The 25024-nt window shown below is 39.4% G+C and overlaps 1 protein-coding gene across 8 annotated transcripts in view; it reads right to left on the bottom strand.

Annotated features, from left to right (window-relative positions):
* The window catches only part of dlgap2a (discs, large (Drosophila) homolog-associated protein 2a), a 729001-nt gene that overhangs the window by 17137 nt on the left and 686840 nt on the right, over window positions 1-25024 (bottom strand). For all 8 annotated transcript variants that reach the window (XM_043678985.1, XM_043678996.1, XM_043679043.1 and 5 more), the window contains 2 exons: window positions 2252-2610; window positions 1286-1380 (listed from right to left, as the gene is read on the bottom strand). In XM_043678985.1, the coding sequence (XP_043534920.1) occupies window positions 1286-1380; window positions 2252-2610 (454 nt within the window). The remainder of the gene's footprint in view (window positions 1-1285; window positions 1381-2251; window positions 2611-25024) is intronic.

Genomic DNA, 25024 nt, shown 5'->3' with positions numbered 1-25024 from the left:
TGTTGATAATCCACAAATTTATATTAAGAATTTTAAAAATCTTAAATATGGTTCCAACGTTACTTTTTTTAAATCCAACAATACCTGGGTCTCATTCAGCTGATTATACAATGGTGTCTAAGACTGATCTTATAATCTATAACATGTTTTGACAATAACCTTCCAGCCAGAGAGGCCTTTTCAATAACACCGTGGAGACTTTTTAAAAATAACAACAACACCAATGTACATTATGCTGAGAAAACATTCCAAAGCATTTTATAGATTGTTAACAAACATTATTTGACACATGGGATATAAAGAGAAACTCTTTAGAACAAATAATCAGAAGCTAGGTTAATGAGGAGAGTTTTGAAGGAGAACAGAGAGGCAAAGTGGTGGCGATATTTAGAAATAGAATTTCAGAGATTAGGACCATAGCAGATGAAGGTATGATCACCAGTGGTAGAGCAATTACAATAAAGGTTGTGCATAAGGCCACCTGAAGAAATTCAGATATCTTAGTGGATATAGGACTGGATGAAGATACAGAGACTGGGAGTGAAGAGGTCATGGATGGATTTGAAATTAGGATGAGAATTTTAAAATTGAGGCTTTGCCGCAATGGAAGCTAAGCTTAAATCAGTGAATAAAGGGTGATGAGAACTTAGTCTGAGTCAGGATGCAGGCAGAGTTTTGGAGGATCTCAATTTTATGGTGTGTACAAGACAGGAGGCTGGATGTGAAGGCTTTGGGACATCTGAATCTAGAAGGAATAAAAGCATGGATGAGGGATTAAGTTATGGTATTTGGTTGTTAGGGTGGGGGAGGGTGGAGTGGGTGGAAAATGGAAATGTAATAGATATGGAAGTAGTCAGTTTTGATGCTGGAGTGGGATCAGGAGTTTAGCCTGAGGTAAAGTAGGACACATAGGTTCTGAACTGTCTGTTTGACTCTCAGACAGTGACCCTTTTCTTGCCTTTAGTTCTTTCACTTGTCCTAAGTGTATAGAGTGTTCAACATCTGCTTTGCTGCTGTAATTGAGTTTGACTCAATGCTGCAAATAATCCCTGAAAAGAAAAGGCACTGACCATAACTTCTTAATTGAGAATCGTTCCTAATCAGCATGAGGCTGCACTAATGCTGTAATGAAACACAACTGGGACCTAACTTGTTCCCATTTGCATTTCCTTTCTGACTCTCCTTAGCAACGGAGTCTTTTCTTTCCAGATGTTTACATGTTGTTTGTTTAAATAAAAACTAGATTGCTTAATTTGCAAGAGCACTCATTTCTTGCTTGAATTACCGTTTTTCATCTTCAACCTGCACTCCCACTGAGTGGTACTCCCGAAGGCCTCTGCTGTCTGTGTCTGAGTCTGTTGCTGTCTCCATGGCATCCACCTGGCCCAATATACAGAGTCAGAATGTAATAATCATAGAATCCGAACAATAACAGCACAGAGAAAAATCATTCAGTCCATTGTGCTTGTCAGTACCAGCTCATTAAATGGTGGTATCTACAATCTAATTGTCTGAACCTTCTTATTATATCTCTTTTTTAATTCTCTTTGATGATAAATTCTGATTGAGATGTGATCTTAGATTAACCTTTGTTTCCTCTAACTATTATGTTGCATTTCTTTTTTGCGATTGGTTTTGCTATGATCCTGATTAGTATACATAGATTCATAGAGTCATACAGATATACAGCATGAAAACAGGCCCTTCGGTCTGACTTGTCCATGTCGACCAGCTATCCCAACTTAATCTAGTTCCTCTTGCCAGCACCCAGCCCATATCCCTCCAAACCCTTCCTATTCATATACCCATCCAGATGTCTTTTAAATGTTATACCAGCCTCCATCACTTTCTCTGGCAGCTCATTCTATACACGTACCACCCTCTGTGTGAAAAAAATTGTCCCTTAGGTCTCTTTTATATCTTTTCCCTCTCACCCTAAACCTATGCCCTCTAGTTCTGGAATCCCCCACCCGAAGGAAAAGACTTTGTATACTTATCTTATCCATGCCCCGCATGATTTTATAAACTTCTATAGGGTCACCCCTCAGCCTCTGACAGTCCAGGGAAAACAACCCTAGCCTATTCAATCTCTCCCTATAGCTCAAATCCTCCAACCCTGGCAACATTCTTGTAAATCTTTTCTTAAACCACATGCTGGTGTACATTTGGATAACAGCTAATCTGTGCAACTCATGCAACAGTAGTTATGTGTCCAATTTGCCATATAGAGGATATGCCAATGACAGCTTACTTGAATCCCAATCGAGGACCGCTGATTCTTCAGATACTGTTCTGCCTTTGTCACATCTAAGGTTAAGATGGCCTTGTCTCTGGTTAAAACTGCACTGTTTTTGCTGTTATTGATAGCATGGTGCTGGGCAGCGGCTGACTCCAGTGCAATGTTCACAGCCTTTGTACTGTCCAGGCTGTCCATTGAGTTGTAAATGATCCTGCCATCTTGGGGCCACGGGGAACTCCTCTGTGCTCGGTTCTCATGATATGCATCCTGAGTTGATTCTGTACTGCTCTGGGCTGTCACCGAAATCACTGGTTTGGATGTAGTTCGAGGTGGTACAGGTGGCGGGGTCTTTTTGTAATTAGTGCAAGTAACTGTTGAGAAGGAGAGGAAAGAAGATTATTCACAATGAAACTCTAAGGAGAAACATACCGAGTATAAGGGTAGTAGAGGCACGCCACAGACCACTTCACACTACAACAATGCCAGAACAGGAAAGGTCCATGATAATCCTGATATTAGGAATCAGTTCTCATTTTTGTGAGACTAGTGACCTTCTGATGTCCAGATTGCCATTTCCAGGCAGATCTGTTGGAGAAGACAATTTCAGTTTCATGCAGGTTCTGGGTGAAGGAGGAGTGATAGGAAAGTAGGCCATATAGAAGTGATTGGAAAGGGGGAAGGTGGTTGTGACAGAAGTAGCAATCAGAATGGGGGTGAGGGAAGCTAGATAACAATTAGCTGCTCCTTCCCAGCTTCACATTCAAGTATCTAGTAGCTTCTTCATTCCAGATATTTAATGAATTCCAATTCCACCATTTGCCATGGCAGGATTTGAACCTGGGCCCCCAGAACAATACCTAGGTCACTGGATTAGCACTGGGTCCTGAAGAAGGGCTCATGCCCAAAACGTCGATTCTCCTGCTCCTTGGATGCTGCCTGACCTGCTGCGCTTTTCCAGCAACACATTTTCAGCACTGGATTAACAGCTCAGTGATACTACCACTAGGCCACTGCATTCCCATATTCATATTCCCATATGAATTCTTTCAGCTTTTAGAAGAATGGTACTGTATCATTCACGTTGACAATAGAATACCTCATTGGAACATGAACAAGAACAGAATATTTATTCTTCCTGTAGTTTTTTTTTAACTGAGTCAGGGTTACAGTTGTTAAATCTGCTGCTATTCAACTGTTGCTGCACTGAGTCTCCCAAATATTTCTTTCAGGTTAACAAGGGAATACATTGCTTTTGACATGCTTGATGAAGACAACGAGGAGAAGTAAGGGAATACCGCTTGTTTGCTGATTTTAAAAGTAATTAATTTGGATAATAAACCTCTTCCTTACAGCCATTTTAAAAAATCAAAATGAAAATGGGTTGCTTTTTTCTGCCTTTTATCAATATTTTAGTGCATAAGGGGGAGGATATTGAGGTCAATTGAGTATTTAGCAAGCTCAATGTACCCTTAAATATTTATTTATATAAGAGGATGGGCACCTGGCTTCAGGATCTACCTAGCCTCCATATTATGGGGTGACCTTTGGGGTGGGTGGGAAGTTACTGGGCTGTCTACCTAATCCATTTTATGCATCCACACAGAAACCATACCCATATAAGGCAAGCAATATCCAGGCTTTTCAGTACGTAAAAGCCAAAGGGAAAAGTCAAAACAAAAAAATTGCTCAAGGAGTTAGGTCATCACAGTGGCCTTGCTTATAGGATAGAGGATGTGACTGGCAATTAATCAGAGTCAAAGCGTAAAACAAAGAAGCAGATTATGATACTGAGAACATAATCATTGTTGTGGATTAGCTATATAAAATAAAATTGATTACCATGTGCATCAAGGGTGGCACGGTGGCTCAGTGGTTAGCACTGCTGTCTCATAGTGCCAGAGACCGGGGTTCAATTCTGGCCTCGGCCGACTGTCTATGTGGAATTTGCACATTTTCCCTGTGTCTGCGTGGGTTTCCTCCAGATGCTCCAGTTTCTTCCCACAGTCCAAAGAGGTGCAGGTCAGGTGAATTGGCCATGCTAAATTGTCCATAGTGTTAGATGGATTAGTCAGCGTTAAATGTAGGGGGGGTGGTTCCTCTTCGGAGGGTCGGTGTGGACTTGTTGGGCTGAAGGGCCTGTTCCCACACTGTAGGGAATCTAATCTAATCTAATCATGAAGATAAAAATCAGGAGACTGAAAAGGTGCCTATCTAGAATGAGAACTGCACACATTGAGGAAAGGAAAGAAGAATGGGACATGGACAATATTGGAGAATTGTCCAGAATGATGACAAAAATGATGACAAAATAATATTTTCAAGTATTATTCTGATGTTTGGCATATGAGTTGCTGAGCAAATAGCAGTCTAATGATGCAATTTTTAAAAATAACTGTGACTGTTTTCAAAATATTATAATTTATGAGATGAAATGAACACAAAACAATGCCATTTTTTCAAGTGAGTCAATCTGACACTTCATTCAGTTGATAAAACTCTTGAATGTGATCCAAAAGTTTGTACGTTTAAGTACCAATACAAACAATTCAATGTGATATGAAGGGAATAGCTGTATTACTGGAGGAACTGTGTATTGCATGTCCCATTAGTCTGAGGCAATTGGGGTTGGTAGTATTTGGCTAAGGAGGCAATTGGATCCAAAATGATGCAGATAGAAAAATACTACAGATGCAAGATATTTGAAATATTAAAAGAATACTGTAAGTGCTCAACAGGTCAGGAAATCTCTGTCAAGAAAACATTTCAGGTTTTGATAGGTCTCCTGGTTGATAAGTCTTCAGATTCTGATGGACTTTGTCTGAGGGTCTTAAAAGAGTTGCTTAATGAGACAGTAGATGAGCTCGTGTTAATGTTTCAACAGGCTGGGAAGTGGCAAACATAATTCCTTTATTCAAAAAGCAAGACAGGCAGAAAAGAGGAAACTATAGGCAGTTAGTTTGATGGCTTTCTTAAGGAATATGTTAAAATGAATCATTAAGTGGATTATAACTGGACAATTGGAAGATGTCAAGGAAATTGAGAAGAGCCAGTATGGTTTTGGAAATTGTACTTAATCAATTTATTGGAATTCTTGGAAGTAGTAACATGAGCTGTTGATGAAGGGGAGATCATTGATGTACTTTGCCTGGCTTTTTCAAAAGGCATTCAACAAAGCTCTAAGGATCAAGGAAAGTGCACATACTCTAATGGTAAAAGCATTAATAACAGAATGCTGAGCTATAGACTACATTATCATCACAGAACAACGAGTAGAAATAATAATAATATAGATTACTCCAGTTGATGAATAAAAATTTCCATAGTATGGTACAGAATGTTATGGAATAATAGAATCAATAGCGAAAAACTAGATATATGCTGGACATATTTGAGATATAAAGAAAATAGAAAGTTTCACCTTTTGTCTGGGGAGAATTATCTAGTGAACTGTGCCAAGTGGAATATTAATAGGTAAAGTAATAATTTTGTGTCTGTGGTCTATTACAGGAATGCAACAGAGCAGATTTCTGAGCTCTCGATTTTAAGATGTTGATTCTGACCCAGATTGTGGGATAGGATTCCTTCTATATTGGGTGGTAAAGTCACGCTTATAAAAGTACATCAATTGGCCTTATATGTTGAACCCAAAAACTGAATAAATGTGGGAGCCAATTTTATTCTGTTGCTATGGAAGAATAATAGCCATCTTTTAAAAGCAATCAAGTCCTTTTAGGTTTGTTTACCATTTTCTTAGGGCATTCTTAAAACTCAACAGTAGCTATGTCAACATTTAGCCAGTGGAGCTACTGGCCTGACAATTCTGCTTTTACCATGCAAAGTGTCAAGTAGCTGTAAAGGGCAGTGGTGGAAGTGGAGACCTCCTACAGGATCAGAACTTGAGATGGAGCAAAATTGGGGCACAAAAGGTAAGGTCACATTATTAAGGATTTTAGTGATATAACTTGGGAAATGTGATACAACTGAGTCAGAATTGACAAATGTAACCCATAATTAATTCATGGTTCAACGTATTAGAAACATCACAAGAAGTTGCTTTCAGTTATCATGGTCAGCGACCCCAGTAACAGAATGCAAATAAAATAAAGTAACCATAACATGACTGCTTGATAAGACTTAAGATTCAACATTGCAAAGGAATAGCATCAAGTTGAATATTTGGAAAAATGTCAACCATAAAATTAGATTCCTTACATTATGGAAACAGGCCACTTGGCCCAACAAGTCCATACTGACCCTGTGAAGAGAAACCCACCCAGACCCATTCCCCTACCCTATATTTACCCCTGACTAATGCACCTAACACTATGGGCAATTTAGCATGGCCAATTCACCTGACTTGTACATCTTTGTGGAAAGAAACTGGAGCACCCGGAGGAAATCCACGAATGTACAAACTCCACACAGACAATCGTCTGAGGGTGAAATTGAACCCAGGTCTCTGGTGCTGTGAGGCAGTAGTGCTAACCACTGAGCCACCATGCCGCCAAGGGAAAAGACAAACAGATGAGGGAAAATGATTCATTAACATTTTAACTCCACAGGTTGTGGAGTAATTAATGACATTAATGACAACATAAGAAATGAAAAAAAATCTTTACAAATATTGTGGAGGATTACGGGAAGCTTTAGAATTATGTCAAATTGTTAATTATGAGGGAAGTGTGGGAACTGGAATAATATCCAAACAGCAAGAAACTCTCAAGTACTAAAATTGCTAAAGGATGGAAAGGAAGATGTGAAAACCATAGTAGAAGTTAATAGGTAAGAAACTAAAGGTAAGTGGATAATAGTAAATGTCCTGGCAATGTTAACTTATACCATGCCACTTGTTAATAGAAACAATTTACTTGGACCTATGCATATTGACAGCAACACATTACAGTTTTTCAATATATCTATAATTCCTGACGTGAACAAACGCCTAAGGATAATACATTACCTATCAATAGAAACAAGAGATGAAATCTAAGAGGAATTAATAATCAACATGATGAGGTCACTGATTGTTTTTGCATACCAATTGATAAAGACAAGCTAATGTTGGTACCTTTTAGAGAAAGTAAATATAATCTGAGCAACTGCAGGCCCATCTGTGTAAAATAATGTTGAATAAACAATGCAATCAATTGTCAGAGGGAAGTTGAGAGCTACCTATAGGGGAATAATCTGGAAAACAGCACTCAAGTGGTAAGGTGAGGAAAATTGTCCCTGATTAACTTTCTTGACTGCTTGGAAAAAGTGATATCCAAAATGAACAATGAAAAGCAATCTGATTTGATACCTTCAGATTTCTAAAAAGTGTTTATTGACATTGTTAGGAAAGGTTAAATGGGAAATTGAAAATAGTGGAAATTATGCATCAGCCATCATTCAATTGGTAGCATTGTTAGCTTTCAGTAGGAAGGATCTACACTGAACTCCAGCAGTTGACCATCTGATTCAGGCTGACTCTGCAATGCCATAATAACAGAGTCATTGCCATCGCCATTTACATCAGATATTAACCTCCCCTGCCAACCTCAATCTTTTTAGGTGAATTTGACAGATCTGTAGTATTTTTCAAAGATACTCTCTTAAGATTAGCCCTTAATTAATGCCACACAAAAAAATCATATTGCATATTTATAGGATCCTTCAGCGTGCAAACTGTTTGAAACATTATCTCAACATTACAATAGTGACCACATTTCAAAAATATCCCAGTTGATGTAGATTGCTTTGGACATCCTGTGATTGTGAAATGTATTGTATAAATGCAAACCTCTCCTTTACAAGATAAAACTTAGATGAGGATAAAGAATTGGCAAAAGAAGAAGTATGCTCATTGGGAGGGTGGTGGAGTGGCAGTATAGAGATGAATGACCTTTATTCACATTGATGACTTTGATCAAGAACTGGTGAACTGGTCAAATTTATAAATACTGTTAAACAAGTGGCAGATAAGTTAGACGGAACTTTCAGATGGAAAGGTACAAAATTGACTAATCTATGGCAGATAAAATTCAATTATAGATAAGTGCATCTTGGAAGGAAAATGAATGTCACAAACATCTAGTGGACAGGAAAACGTTGATGAGAGCAAAGTGAAAACAAACCTGTGTTGATAACAGATTTGATACCTAGCCTGCCAAATCACTTCAAAGAGCAACACACTGAGTCAAATGCTTAACTATATCACAATGGTACCAGAATAAAAATGAGAATGTATTTTCCAAAACTGTGTTGAATCTTGGGGTATACTATATATAATATGGCCTCTGAAACAACAGGATTAATTCAAGGTATAGTGATTTAATCAATAAAGAACAGGAACTTCAATAAGTGCTTTCTGTTTCTCTCCTAATGTTTGATGAGGTGCTTCCCAAAACTCACATACACAGCCATATCTCCTTCTTCAGTGACTGTCTCTGATTCCAAATTATCCCTTGTGGATTCCAATTGAAGTTCCAAACTTCATGTTTCAATCCTCTTCAGGATTGCAACTGTCTTTGGGACATGTAAAGTTGCTTGGATAACATTTCCATATCCTGAAATCCACACTCAATGTTGTGTGTCACCAAATGCACACTATTAACCTCTCCCTCCATCAGCATTGCCTCACACTGACTCAAAGCTGTCCTGGCCTTGAGCTCCTTTTCATTCTTCATTTCACTTGATGCCATAACAAGAAACATTTTCTCTTTGCTTCAGGGATACAAGCTCCAGCAATTTATAGCTACTGACATCCTTCTTGATCTCTTCTTCCCTCCCTTCTCTCTGACTTCATCCCTTCTTCAAATCCCGCCTCTTGTCATGTATTCATTCTATCCTCTGACCTCCTGCTCCTGGTTGCTGAAGGATCTGGGGCTCAACAAAGGAATCAGTGCACCCTTACATCAGTGAATTTCAGACATGATACAATGTTTACCTCTTCATCCATTGCCTTCACCTGCATGCCCACTTCTTTTGATAGGAATCCTCTCTCTGCTTCACTGACCCTTTCATCTGTCTCTAATACACTCCCTTTACCTGGATCCCTCCTTCTCACTTCGCTGTCTTTGATCTCTTCAATGTGATCAATGTGACATCAACTGCCTTAATATCTCGGCTCCCCATCACTCACTGTAACCTGTGTCTTTCTGAACTCAAATTCCATAGAAGTCATACTACACTTGAAACATTAACACTGTTTATTTATCCACAGATGCTGTCGGACCTATTGAGTTTCTTCACTCTTTTTGTTTTTATTTCAGGTAATTACAGATCATTTCAGGATATGTCAGGATTAGAACAATGGGCTATGGCTTAAATGGATGAAAGAATGTTAGGAAAATATTCTTCCAGTCAATTTAGCATGATTTTCTGACTGTGAAAGTGAAGGCAAAAAACTTCTACACATTCTAGATGCAATTGGATAATATATTTGATGTTTTTCTTTATTCTGGGTGTGTTAAAACCATTCTCATCACTGTTGATTATGGGCTTCCATAATGCAATGACTGGACATGCATAAATTTATCCATTATTTGATTAAAGCAAAATATTGCACACTAAGCAAAAGAATAAACGTGCAACTTTGCAATAAAAAAATAAAGAGAACATGTGAAATTAGGAAGAGAATTTGAACTGAGTAACTTTGGAAGGGTGACTGTAGACTTGTCATTTTCTTTGACAACATTTTGCAACAGCAATTTAAAACAGAAACAGGATATTAAGATGTTTAGATAGAAAGTGGAGTACAAGCCTAAGACTTTATAATAGCAGCCAAAATAATTATGGATTACTGTGTCCATTGTGGCACTTTAAAAACATACAGTTCAGATGATTAAGAATATGAAATAAGAATAATTGTGAATTCTAAATCAATCAGGACAACTGGAGAAACTTAACTTTTGCACTTACCGAGGAAGCTGAGGAAAACCTCATTAATGTGTAATAATAATTACAAGCAACAATAATAAACAATATTAGTTTAAGGTTGTGGATATTCAAATTGGGAAAACTAAATTTACAAAAGATCATGTCATTAAAGACTCTTTACCCAGAGGCAAAGTCCAAAACTTTTGGGAAATTGTGACATGCCATTTACTATTTAGATGAGTGATTTGTAGTATTACAGGAGTTAGTTCAATGAACATATTGATTTACTTCTTTATTTTTCATGTATTATTAATGCATGTGCCTCCTAACTGTATAGTTATCAAGAATGCCACAAAATAACATTATAATTAATGTAAATTAATAATGGCTTTTCTTCACATATTTATTATCTTTTGTTTTCTTGCCAAAATGAAAGATAGTTTTTCTGAGAAGAATGTGAAATAACTTGTGGCAATGTGAAATAATCTAAAGTTATGCTATGCAGCCATCTGCGAAAATTGTTTTTTTCAGAAGATTTCAAATCTGATACACTGAACTTTTGCAATGCCATAGATAAAATTAATAAGAACCAAACAGACTGCATATAACAGGCATTCTTCAAATCATTATGCGTATCAGTGTATCTAAAAAACTTGCAAGAAAAGTGTTGAAGCATGTTAAACCTAAACAACAGATTACTTTATTAATCAGGCCTCTTGACTGGATGTTCAAACAATTTTTGTTAACCTCTCAGTTTATACAGATCTGCAAGCACTCCAAATTAACATATCTGCAGGTGCATTGACTTATTAATAGCACACATTAACAGCACACAGCAGATTATAAAGGCATAAATAAACCAAAAACTAAATCTAATTCAGTACATTGAATTCTATTGCTACTGTGAAAACCTAGCTTCAGAGAAATTTGGTTCCCTCTTCTGCAAAGCTGTCTGACTGTTGGAACAAAAATCACAACATAGCAGTGCACAATGCAGGTCTACATGAACTCTCACACTCCCTTTCCCAGTTTGTGTTGTTCTCTCTTTCTCTAATTTGTGTTCTTCAATTACTCTCCTTCAGTTTGTATTGTCTTATCTCCTTAGTTCCTACCTCAAGACTCAGCTGATTTTTATTGGTCCTGATTCAAAATATTTCTAACTGGTGAGGAAACTTGTAAGGCTCAGAAAGTGCTATTTAGTTGTAAACTGCTAGTGCTGGGCTACTATACATGCATCAATTCCCATTTCAGAACCATTTCTCTCTCTGGAGTCACTGGTGGCAGTACTTGGAAAACCAATCGTCATTCCAGTAGAATCCTGCTGAAATCAGAATGACCAGAATAAGCCAAATTATGACATTACCAACCCGAAGCTTTAAAGTGCTGCTCTGCAATGGAAGGTAATTGTAAGGGGTTAGACTTAGGACACTGTGGTGGGAATGTTTAATATTTGATTTCCTGGTCTCCGAGACGCAGAGCTTGACAAAGATACCACTGAATCAGGAACACTCCTGTTCATTCAAGGAGGATTAAGTTTGTGGTGTTATATAAACTGTGCAGATCAACTTGTTGCCATTATAGAGTGTCCAAAGTGATGTAAGTATCATTCATTAGTTTACAACTCTCAAAGGAGAAATTCTCGTGGAAGTCTAGGTTTATGAAGGTGCTGCACATCGGCTAGCTTGTGCCCATTAAGGGAACTATGTGATCTCAAGAGAATGGGAAACCAGCATCAGGCCTCTGGGTAGGATGATCATCATAAGGGTTCCTACTGTTTTCAATGGAGGAGAAAGTAAAAGCACAAAGCCTGTTCAATGACAGAATTGCTCAACTGAAATGTAACTTGCATTAAAAAGAACACTTTACAAAAATATACTGCGTTAAGTGCAGTCTGAAACCAACAAACTCCACAGGATTAATAAAACAAGTTGCACTTTCAGAAAATTACATGTTGCAGAGCTTCAAAGCTTTGGGAGTATCTCTTGGGATCATGCTCTGTTCCTGATGTTTGCTGCTTAAGTTCAATTTTAAACTTGAACTAAATTCTTAAACTATTGCTTCAGCACTTTTTTGTTAAGCAACACATTAGAGTTTTATTTTGCCAAGTGTAAGTTGTGAGTCAATTCTATAATTAGAAGTAGTTTCTAATTGGCATTTGGCCACAAAAAGATTCAATGTAACAACTAAGATGTTGAGGTCCAGATTTTGTTTTTCTTAAAGGAACATCTCACCTTCTCAAGTGTAATTAGGGATGAGCAACAAATGCTAGTCAGCCAGTGAATAAAAAGAGGTTTCCAAATTAGTTGCAACATTTTTTATCCACATGATGATCCTTGCTTTGACTACATTAATGGCTTCTTTTGAACACATCTGTCATTGCATTTTATACATTTGTCAAGATTTGGTTTGGCCTTACTCATACTTGAAGACACATTCCTTTTTCTAAAGAAACGTTTTGTTGACATTTTGAGTTGCTTGTTTGTTTTTGGCTCGCATGGATTCCAGAACTTTGACAGTTGAAGAGAATCTTATGAAGGTAGGCAGCACTGGTTGGGATAACTATAAGTCAAGTGAATCAGTTCACAAATCATTTAACTATAACTGAGGTTAGGCTCTTGACAAGAACTGACTCTGTCAAGTTGTACTGAAGTCCCAAATTTATTTTTACATTTAAAATATTCTTAATTCTTTTAGGGTGAATTATTAGTGGCTGGAAAAGCTGAAATCTAAAATGGAAGGCAAATTAATGTGTACAATAGGGGATTTTGTTTTGTTTCACTATTGGAATGTGAATGCTACTGGCAAAGCCAGAACTTGTTGTTCACCCCTCAATTACCGTGGAGAAGGTGGTGCTGAGCTGCCTTCCTAAACACCAGAACATGGGAACATTGGGACAGGAGTAGGCCATTCAACCCCTTGAACATATTTCACCGATTTAATGAGATCATGGCTGATTTGTGACCTAACTCCATAAACCCACATTTGGCACATGTCCCTTAATATCTTTGCTTAATAAAAATTTATCTATCTCAGATTTAAAATGACCAACTCATCTAGCATCAAATACCATTTGTGGAAGAGCGTTCCAAGCCTCAATGCCCTTCATGTATAAAGGTGTTTTCTAACATGTCTCCTGAAAGGCTTAGCTCTAATGTTTAGACTAAGCCCCTTAGTTCTAGAATCTTGACCAGTAGAAATAGTTTATCTTCTCCTGTTGCTATCTTCATAATCTTCGATCAGATCAGGCCTCAGTCTTTCAAATTCTGGAGAAAATATAATTAATTTGTATAATCACTCCTCAAAACCTAACCCCTGAAGTCCAGGTATTATTCATGTAAACTCATATTGTACTCCTCCTAAGGACAATATAGCCTTCTTAAGGTGTGGTGCCCAGATCGGCTCACAGTACTCCATGTGGATCTAATCAGGCTTTTGTATAACTGCAGCATAACTTCTGCATCTTTATACTCCAGTTGTCTAGACAAAATGGCAAGCATTCCATTAGCTTTCTTGATTATTGTCTGTACCTATTCATGGCAGTTCAAGGGGTCTATGCACCTGAGCCCCAAGTCTCTTTGAACATCCATTGTATTTAACTGCATACCACCGAGAAAGTACTCTGATCTGTCATTTTTCAGTCCAAAATGGATAACTTCACACTTGTTTACATTGAAATCCATCAGCATCAGATTGCTCATTGACTTTGTCTATTAACATCTCTTTGTAATTTTATGCTATCATCTACATTGTCTACAGTGCTGGCCAACTTTGTGTAATCAACAAATTTGGATATATAATTTTCTATGCCGTTATCCAAGTTATTCATAAATAATGCGAATAATTGAGAGCCTCACACTGTTGTAGTCCATACAGTGGGATTTACATATTAATGAACCAAAACCTGCAACCCATTCTAAAAAATGAAAGACTTAACAACAATCTAGGGTTGTTCAATATATCATTTCAATTGCATGATACTGTGATCTTTTGCTATAAATTCTGTGTCTTATGATCCTGGTCCACAACCACCTGAAGGAGCAGTGTTCCGAAAGCTAGTGCTTTCAAATAAACCTGTTTGACTATAACCTGGTGTTGTGTGATTTTTAATGTAGTTCATGCAGGAAGCTCTATGATTTTGGCCTAACAATGGAATCGCTCTTCAAGAGACCTGAAATGTATGGAAAATAAAGACAAAGACAAATTCAGCAACAACCGTCTTCTGGCTTTGCTCTCTGACTTGTTGCTAATGGAGTGAAGTTTCTCACCTCTGAATTAGAATCTAAACTGGATCTACAGCAATGCACTAATATATAATGACCTGATGTTCATGACCTGCTGAGTAAAAGGAGGGAAAGTATGCCATTTTGTCATCAGTTTGTGCCAGCTCAGATTAAGCACAGGACAAATTTTGTTTTTAAATTCATTCAAGGAGATACCAGTGTCACTAGCTGAGCCAGCATTTATTCCCCATCTCTTATTGTCCTTGAAAAGGTGCTAACAAGTGGTGTTCTTGAACTGCAGCATTTTATTTGGTGTAGGCACACCCACAATGTTGCTCAGAAGGGAACTCCAAGATTTGACAACAGCGATAGCATTATTTACTTCTGTGCTTCGGTCAATTAAATTCTTGAAACTTTTTCTTTGCTTCAAAGTAGGGAGCAGGTATTCACCTTGGACAGTTATACAAAAAGGGTAGTAAAAATCTGGGCAACTAAAACACATCATCTCCATTCACCCTTCCTTCCTACCCCCTCACCTCAAAACAAAAAGTGTGGCTCTATTGGCTTGAACAGTATTCAACAATAAAAATATGAATTAGGCTCATTGTGAGGCTCACTGAGTTCAATCTGTACACCTCTTCCCCACAAAGTGATACCAAATAATAAACTGAATACTTCTGCCACATCATCTTACCTGGCTTAAACAAGATCACACACCATCAATCACATAATCTAGCCTTTGCTGGATTTAATTGTCCTTGTAGCCTTCGCTTTAAACCTGGGGGATCATTCTTCTCAGATTCTTTCTCTAAAGCCACTACCAGCTAAAGAGCTCCATTTCAGCCAAAGTTCCAGTGGGAAGTTTCATTCTGATCTTCAGGCTAATATGTGCCAATTAAGTTCATGTTAGCGTAGGAATGTAGATCGGTAAATGGATATTGCTATGAATGGGGAGTAATCAGCACACATTGATACTCTAAAGAAAAATAATATCAGGCCTCTGTACCTCAATCTCTGGTTTTGCAGCTTAAAAGGATCAGAGACTTTCCAACAAATTAAGACAGCTAGAAATATTGTGAATTCAATATAATATTTGAGGAAATAGCAAGAAAGTGGCCTTATTAGCTGTAACCATCTACTTTCTTGTTACCCTTTTAAAACGTTTACTATGTTCATTACACTGTAAAATACAGCATCTAATATAACTCTTACACACCTCCCACCCTCAACCCCATGAATGCCTTTCTGTGAAAATATGTCCAAAAATCTGGAATGGTGGTAATAATAAATATCATTCCATTCACTTGCTTAGTATGCTTCATCGGTTTTTCAATATTTATGGTACCTTGTCAATCCAGAAACATTTGGCACAAAGCAGAAAATCCTTCTCCTAAAGTTTCTAGCAAATCATAAAATTTATGTCAAGAAACAATTTGCATTTATAAAACATGAAAATAATGTGGATTTATTCACTAAGAGTAGCAGTTACTAAATTTGAAATGAATGCTTTTAGAGTCATAGAGTCATACAGATGTACAGCATGGAAACAGACCCTTCAGTCCAACCTGTCCATGCCAACCAGATATCCCAACCCAATCTCGTCCCAGCTGCCAGCACCCAGCCCATATCCCTCCAAACCCCTCCTATTCATATACCCATCCAAATGCCTTTTAAATATTGCAATTGTACCAGCCTCCACCACTTCCTCTGGCAGCTCATTCCATATACGTACCACCCTCTACGTGAAAATGTTGCCCCTTAGGTCCCTTTTATATCTTTCCCCTCTCACCCTAAACCTATGCCCTTTAGTTCTGGACTCCCCGACCCCTATCCATGCCCCTCATAATTTTGTAGACCTCAATATGGTCACCCCTCAGCCTCCAATGCTCCAGGGAAAACAGCCTCAGCCTATTCAGCCTCTCCCCATAGCTCAAACCCTCCAACCCTGGCAACATCCTTGTAAATCTTTTCTGAACCCTTTCAAGTTTCACAACATCTTTCCGATAGGAAGGAGACCAGAATTGCATGCAATAATCCAACAGTGGTCTAACCAATGTCCTGTAGAGCTGCAACATGACCTCCCAACTCCTGTACTCAATACTCTGACCAATAAAAGAAAGCATACCGATCCAATCTATCTGCGACTCCACTTTCAAGGAGCTATGAACTTGCACTCCAAGGTCTCTTTGTTCAGCAACACTCTCTAGGACCTTACCATTAAGTGTCTAAGTCCTGCTAAGATTTGCTTTCCCTCGTATTTATCTGAATTAAACTCCATCTGCCACTTCTCAGCCCATTGGCCCATCTGGTCAAGATCCTGTTGTAATCTAAGGTAACCTTCTTCGCTCCAATTTTGGTGTCATCTGCAAACTTACTAACTATACCTCTTATGTTCGCATCCAAAACATTTATATAAATGACAAAAGGTAGAGGACCCAGCACCGATCCTTGTGGCACTCCACTGGTCACAGGCCTCCAGTCTGAAAAAACAACCCTCCACCACCACCACCCTCTGTCTTCTACCTTTGAGCCAGTTTTGTATCCAAATGGCGAGTTCTCCCTGTATTCCGTGAGATCTAACCTTGCTAATCAGTCTCCCATGGGGAACCTTGTTGAATGCCTTACTGAAGTCTATTGGACCTCTACCGCTCTGATCTCACCAATCCTCTTTGTTACTTCTACCTTTTTGCCCTCATCAATCCTCTTTGTTATTTCTACTGCTCTGCCATCGATAATCCTCTTTGTTACTTCTTCAAAAAACTCAATCAAGTTGGTGAGACATGATTTCCCACGCACAAAGCCATGTTGACTATCTGCAGCCCTTGTTTTTATCCCTAATCAGTCCTTGCCTTTCTAAATACATCTATATCCTGTCCATCAGGATTCCCTCCAACACCTTGCCCACCACCGACGTCAGGCTCACTGGTCTATAGCTCCCTGGCTTGTCCTTACCACCCTTCCTAAACAGTAGCACCGCGTTAGCCAACCTCCAGTCTTCCGGCACCTCGCCTGTGACTATCGATGATACAAATATCTCAGCAAGAGGCCTAGCAATCACTCCCCTAGCTTCCCACAGAGTTCTAGGGTTTTATCCACGTTTCTGCGTTTCAAGACATCCAGCACTTCCTCCTCTGTAATATGGACATTTTGCAAGGTGTCACCATCTATTTCCCTACAGTCTACATCTTCCATATCCTTTTCCACAGTAAATACATTTGCAAAATACTTGTTTAGTATGTCCCCCATTTTCTGCGGCTCCACACAGAGGCCGCCTTGCTGATTTTTTAGGGGCCCTATTCTGTCCCTAGTTACACTTTAGTCCTTAATGTATGTATAAAAATCCTTTGGATTTTCCTTAATTCTATTTGCCAAAGCTATCTCATGTCCCCTTTTGGCCCTCCTGATTTCCCTTTTCAGTATGCTCCTACTGCCTTTATACTCTTCTAAGGATTCACTCGAGCTATCCTGTCTATACCTTACATATGCTTCCTTCTTTTTCTTGACCAAACCCTCAATTTCTTTAGTCATCCAGCATTCCCTATACCTACCAGCCTTCCCTTTCACCCTAACAGGAATATACTTTCTCTGGATTCTCGTTATCTCATTTCTGAAGGCATCCCATTTTCTAGCCATCCCTTTACCTGCGAACATCTGCCTCCAATCAGCTTTTGAAAGCTCTTGCCTAATACCGTCAAAATTGGCCTTTCTCCAATTTAGAACTTCAACTTTTAGATCTGGTCTATCCTTTTCCATCACTATTTTAAATCTAATGGAATTATGGTCACTGGCCTCAAAGTGCTACCCCACTGACACCTCAGTCACCTGCCCTGCCTTATTTCCCAAGAGTAGGTCAGGTTTTGCACCTTCTCTAGTAGGCACATCCACATACTGAATCAGAAAATTGTCTTGTACACACTTAACAAATTCCTCTCCATCTAAACCCTTAACACTATGGCAGTCTCAATCAATGTTTGGAAAGTTAAAATCCCCTACTGTAGCCACCCTTTAATATTTAGGTAGCTGGGATCTCCTTACAAGTTTGTTTCTCAATTTCCCTCTGACTATTAGTGGGTCTATAATACAATCCCAATAAGGTGATCATCCCTTTCTTATTTCTCAGTTCCACCCAAATAACCTCCCTGGATGTATTTCCAGGAATATCCTCCCTCAGCACAGCTATCCCTTATCAAAAATGCCACTCCCTCTCCTCTCTTGCCTCCCTTTCTATCCTTCCTGTAGCATTTATATCCTGGAACAGTAAGCTGCCAGTCCTGCCCATCCCTGAGCCATGTCTCTGTAATTGTTATGATATCCCAGTCCCATGTTCCTAACTATGCCCTGATTTCATCTGCCTTCCCTGTTAGGCCCATTACATTGAAATAAATGCAGTTTAATTTATTAGTCCTACCTTGTTCCTGCCTGCCCTGACTGTTTGACTCTCTTCTGTTCTCAACAGTACCAGTCTCAGATTGATCTCTTTCCTCACTATCTCCCTGGTCCCACTTACTCTCCACCCCCACTCCCCCAACCTTACTAGTTTAAATCCTCCTGAGCAGCTCTAACAAATCTCCCTGCCAGTATATTAGCCCCCTTCTAATTTAGGTACAATCCGTCCTTCTTGTACAGGTCACTTCTACCCTAAAAGAGATTCCAATGGTCCTTCTCCCATACACCAGCTCCTCAACAATGCATTCATCTGCTCTATCCTCCTATTCCTCCCCTCACTAGCTTGTATCTTGAATGTACTTGAACAATCAGTATTATAATTATGTATGACTTAGATTTAGCAGATTTTCTTAAACTTGTGAGATGTTACAGCTACTCTCCAATCTAGTCACAGTGTGTTATCAACAGAAGACTGTACGATCACACATTTTCTACTTCTTTCATATTTTGGTTTTCTCTGTTCTCTACAATGAAGTTATTGCAAACAGTACTACTCAAAGGCTCATGGTCATTTAGGTTAATTTTAGAACACTGAGCCCTGAGATCTGTCACTTAGCCCAGGTCCCAGTTGAACCACGTTGTTTCTGCTTTCAGCGTTACTCAACTGATGTGGGTAAATTTTCTGCAAGAGCTGGTGGCTGGCCTATAAAGTACATGAATAATTTAATTCATTACCATGGAAAGCAGTGATCAATTTACTGAGGTGCTGAGGACAGTGTTTTTCACTCTGATTGAACCTAAATTAAAATAACTAACTCAAAGATGATCAGCAATTAATTCTGAGCCCTTCCTGGTTGGATTTATTCACTGAACCAACCGATTCATCATTCTCACATGCTATCTTTGTTGCACCAGCCATTGGTTCTTCCAGAAGCACTGGTTGTTTTCATATGAAAGCACTATAGGATCACATAGATTCATAAGAATAGGCCACCCAGTCCTCAAGCCTCTTCTGTCACTCCTTTGTCTGATCTGTATTTTAATTCCACCTTTCTGCCTTTGTCTCTTTTTCCAACATATTCTGACTGAACAAAAATCTATCAATCTAGGTCTTGAAATTTTCACTTGACCCACAAACCTTCTCTGTGAAAAAGTGCCAACTTATTCCCAAAAGCCTGATGCCAATTTAAAGAGTGACCATTCTTCTGGATTCCTCCAGTTGTGGAACTAATTCTTTTGCACCTTCCTTTTTGAATGCCTTTACCATCCTGAAGATCTAGATTAGGTCAATCTTCAAATGTAAAAAGAAATACAAACCAAGGTTTTGGAGCCTGTCAATATAATATAACCTTAGTATTATTCAGCTGGCATCTGCAGTGTAGCTCTGCCAAGGTAAAGATATCTTTCCTGAGATCTGGAGACCAAGACTGACTGCAGTACTCAAGATGGCTATCTCCATCATCACCATGTCTCACTTTCTATTCCAACTTGCCCTGTGCCACACTGGCCAATTAATGAAGCTAAGTCAACCTGGGCACTCTGTTAGTATTTGTGCTTCTGAGCCAAAGGATTGTAGATTCAAGACCTACCCTGCAGACTTTAAGCACATGATGTGGACTAGCATTTGAGAGCAGTAATACGGGGGTGCTGCCTCTCAAATGAGACAATAAACTGAGGCCTCATTTCTACTCTCAGGTGCTCTATTCAATGAAGAGCAGGAGAGTTGCCCTCCCCAATATTGATTCTACAACCAATGTAACTAAGATCAATGATCTGGTTGTCAGTTTTATTATTGCTTGAAGACCTTAAGTGCATCACAGCCTCTGTGTTCACATGCTGCAATGGTAGTTACATTTAAAATATGCTTTATTGGTTGTAAAGCATTTTAGGGCATCATAAAGTGAAGAAACACATTACATAAATGTAGATTTGTGCTTTCTTTGAAAGCCAAATAGAGGGATTAAAACCTCAATAATAATAGAAGCAGGAATATCACAGAAATACTGAATAAACATGTATGCCACTACTACAACTGGTAACTTCTAAACTAAAGGACATAAATTGAAAGATTCCATCTCTAAAGCTTTCTCCTCAGTTTTATAATGGCATTGTGCTCAGAACCAACAGAGAATCCTTCCTTATTTCTTGTCAGGTAAATTAATTCAACTTCAGAAATTCTCCTAGCATCGAGCTAAAATAAAATTGCAGGTGTTTTGATTGCTTCATGTCAATCACAGTTAGCAAATTGGGTTTAGCACTGTTAATTTACCAGATTATTAAATTAGTAACAGACCATGAAGGTATACCTCATGCTGACATTACAACAGAACATTCTAGCATTGCTAATGGATCTATGATTGCTAATTGATTTGATCCAGGCACCTTATACATGCCTATCATATTTCTGTTCCCACCACTTTTGAGATATTAATCTCTCTTTTTTTTCAAAGGAAAATGGATGTGTCTTCATAATTTGTTAATGACCATAGAGTATTGCAAATCATTTTATAGCCAATTAAGTATTTTTGAAGTGCAATCATTGTTGCAGCACAGAGAAACAAAGAATGGCATTAATGACAAGATAATCCTCATTTGTTATGACTGAGGTTTGAACATTGGCCCAAGCATTGGACTGACAACTGGAGGATATTAAGATCACTGGGAGACTTCTGTTGTATACTTTAAAGATTACTTTGAAGTTATATCATCAATGATTATATTGTCAGAAGTCATATGACACCAGGTTATAGTCCGACAAGTTATAGTCCAACAGGTTTATCTGAAATCATAAGTTTTCAGAGTGCTGCTCCTTCGTCAGGTGAATTGCAACCTGGTGTTGTGTGACTCCTGACTTTGTCTACCCCAGTTCAACAACAGCAGCTCCATATCATGATTATGTTGAATGATTGAGGAACAGGCATGTGGGGTTTAATAGCAACGTTTATTCCTATGCTCCTGCCTGGAGGATGCTTCACAATTCTGTGCAGTGGATGGAATAAAAAGTAGCCATGTTTTCTTAAGTTTACTGTTAAATATGCTAAAAGAAACAATCCTTTTTTTACAAAAATCATCCGTTATGTCTAGCACAAATTGCAAACTGCTGAGCAGCTGCTAAGTCTGAGGCATTTAATACACAAGGACCAGGGCATACATCACTCTCCAGGAACTGGCTGGAAGGCAATGGAATGTGCATGAAATCATGTAGGATAGGGGCAATGCTGAATTTTACCTGTGGCAAGACGCCCATACTGGAGGAGACTTCCTGATTAATGATCAACCCCCTTCTCAATTGCGAAGGCCTTCCTGATTGGCACCAGTGATTTTTGGTCCCATTTACCAACACTCTGGGTCTCCTCATAGGTGGCTGCTGCCACCTACTGAGAACAGGACCATTGCTGGAACTGGAGAGTTGCTGACCTTCTGAAGGGCTGGCAGTTCCAGGGCTGTGACATCCTCTCACAGCAATGTAGAAGCCAGGGTTATGGGTGGTTAAACTGCCTACCAAATGTAAGATTCAGTCAGGGCTTCTTTGTTTGACTGAGGTGCCAGTTGACTTGTAGTTGATCTTCCAGCCACTGAACAGGGCTACAGCTGCCCCATATAATCCATTGAGCACTATTTATAAAATGCGAGGATCTCTGTCCTGCAATGTGCCCCAGATACTTAGTTCATTCTGATCAGGCCAGTGAATGTGTAATGTCCTAGGTGCTTGTGTAGAAACTGAACTACTGGAGCATTCTTGCTTCTCAGTCAAAATGCTCTGGTTCCAAGTTTCCCTCTGGAGACTCGAGCTCATAATCTGGGCTGACAGTCCAGTAATGTTTTGATGGAGGTGATGTTTTCAGATGAAAAGTTAATCTCACTTGCATTCTCAGATGGATTAGAAATATTCCATTCCACTGAGGAAGTGCTCCCTGGCATCCTGACCAAAGCTGATCACGCAATCAGATTCTCTTCTTCTCACACATTGACAGGCTGTTCTCTCAAAAGACCACCATTGATTACAGAAGATCAATTGTGCCAGCTCAGCCATCTACAAACTACAGTTTTGAGTTATCTTTGTTGACAGAGACCTCCACTAGTCAAGAGAAGTCCTAGTGCACACACCAGTTGTTATCACCACATCTCTGCATTGCAGTGAGACCTCGTCTACATATCAGTGATACATTAGATCACTCGAAAAATTCCACAAGCAACCCCTCTGTTACATGCTCTGAATTCAATGGAATGACCATCAAACTAATGCTAATGTCCTTCTTGAAGCCAGTTGCACAGGGACTCAGACAAAACACCAGTGCAATCAACTCAAATGAATATGGATTGGATGCTGTGTCCAGATGTCTGAGCAGTGTCTCTCCCACCAGGTTTATTTTTTCTGAGCTTTCAAATGTTTAAAAGTCTAGGGGAGGACAAAGGAAATAGCACTAGGATACTCTGAAGCTTTCCTTGAAGTACGGCCCATTGACGGTATCAACCACAAATCTTTCAGACTAGCAACAATTTTTCCAACAAACTGTATCATGCTTTGAGACCAAAAGCAGAATGACAACAGAAAAGGAAGAAAAAAAGAATTACATCTGGGTTTTTTGTCTCATGGTCATCCTGCACCATGTGCTTAAAGATCTGTGGGCCAAGAAGCAGCATGCCAGGTCACGAGAAGACCCATGGTGGAAACTCATAACCCTGAATCGAGGGAAGGATGATGATTTATCACAAAAACAGATTATCTGGTATTATCACATGGCTATTTGTAGGCAAATATGCTGTGTGCATATTTGCTGCTGCAATTCCTACATAACAGCAGTAAATAAAGAACGCTGAATTGTCTGCAAAGCACTTTGGGATTCCATGAGATCATGAAAGGTACTGTATGAGATCAAGTCTCTCACTGGGTAGAACTGAATGTTCTAACTGGGTTCACATCCACCAGCTGAAAAAACCATCAGGAACTACGACTCATATTTTCGGATGACACAATGCTGTTCAAGTCAATCTGGCACTGACGCCCTGGCCTCCTGGGATCTGCTGTCCAGCCAGGGACTGGATTATTGGGAAAAGTCCAGCTGTGAGAGGATAAGGTAACTAAGTACTCCTTGAGTGGCTACTGAAGGGCTTTAATCCGACCTGAGAAAGTTCTGCACCCCTGCCACCCCACCACCACATCTCTGAACTCGCAGCTGGTGGGAGGAGGACTAAATTCTGTCACTGATGGCCCAAAAAATAATAACAAGGCCTCCTGGAAAGCAATGTTGGTATAAAGATTACCACATCTTTGTGGGGGGAGTTAGAAGTCAGAGTAGTGGGAGTAGTGGGATTAATGGCGAATGGCAAGGAATTCATCATTTTCCAATGCTCACCTTCTTGCTGGCATCTAAAAGTTGCAGATCATACAAGACTTGGGTGGTATAAGGAAAGGAAACTTGTGGTCAGCTTGAAATCGCCCTAATTTACTGCCTTTTCCCTTGACATATCACTCACCCCTCTCTCTCTTCCCCTCTCTCTCTCACTCCCCTCTCTTTCTCTCTCAACCCATCTCTCTCACCACTCTCTGTCACACCCTCTCTCTCACCCCTCTCTTTCTCTATCAACCCCTCTCTCACCCCCCTCTCTCACCACTCTGTATCCAAATGGCTAGTTCTCCCTGTATTCCATGAGATCTAACCTTGCTAATCAGTCTCCCACTGGGAACCTTGTCGAATGCCTTACTGAAGTCCATATAGATCACATCTACTGCTCTGCCCTCATCAATCGTCTTTGTTACTTCTTCAAAAAACTCAATCAAGTTTGTGAGACATGATTTCCCATGCACAAAGCCATGTTGACTGTCCCTAATCAATCCTTGCCTTTCCAAATACATGTACACCCTGTCCCTCAGGATTCACTCCAACAACTTGCCCACCACTGAGGTCAGGCTCTCCGGTCTATGGTTCCCTGGCTTGTCTTTACCGCCCTTCTTAAACAGGGGCACCATGCTTGCCAACCTCTAGTCTTCCGGCACATCACCTGTGACTATCAATGATACAAATATCTCAGCAAGAGGCCCAGCAATCACTTCTCTAGCTTCCCACAAGTTCTCGGGTACACCTGACCAGGTCACGGGGATTTATCCACCTTTAACCGCTTCAAGACATCCAGCCCTTTTGTCCTTAATATATTTGTAAAAACCCTTTGGATTCTCCATAATTCTATTTGCCAAAGCTATCTCATGTTCCTGTTTTGCCCTCCTGATTTCCCTCTAAAGTGTACTCCTACTTCCTTTATACTCTTCTAAGGATTCACTCGATCTATTCTGTCTATACCTGACATATGCTTCCTTCTT

Source organism: Chiloscyllium plagiosum, chromosome 3 (genome assembly GCF_004010195.1).
Source record: "Chiloscyllium plagiosum isolate BGI_BamShark_2017 chromosome 3, ASM401019v2, whole genome shotgun sequence".
NCBI classification, from domain to species: domain Eukaryota; kingdom Metazoa; phylum Chordata; class Chondrichthyes; order Orectolobiformes; family Hemiscylliidae; genus Chiloscyllium; species Chiloscyllium plagiosum.
Note: the sequence above shows the minus strand (reverse complement) of the source record. Positions and strands in the feature narration are given on the sequence as shown.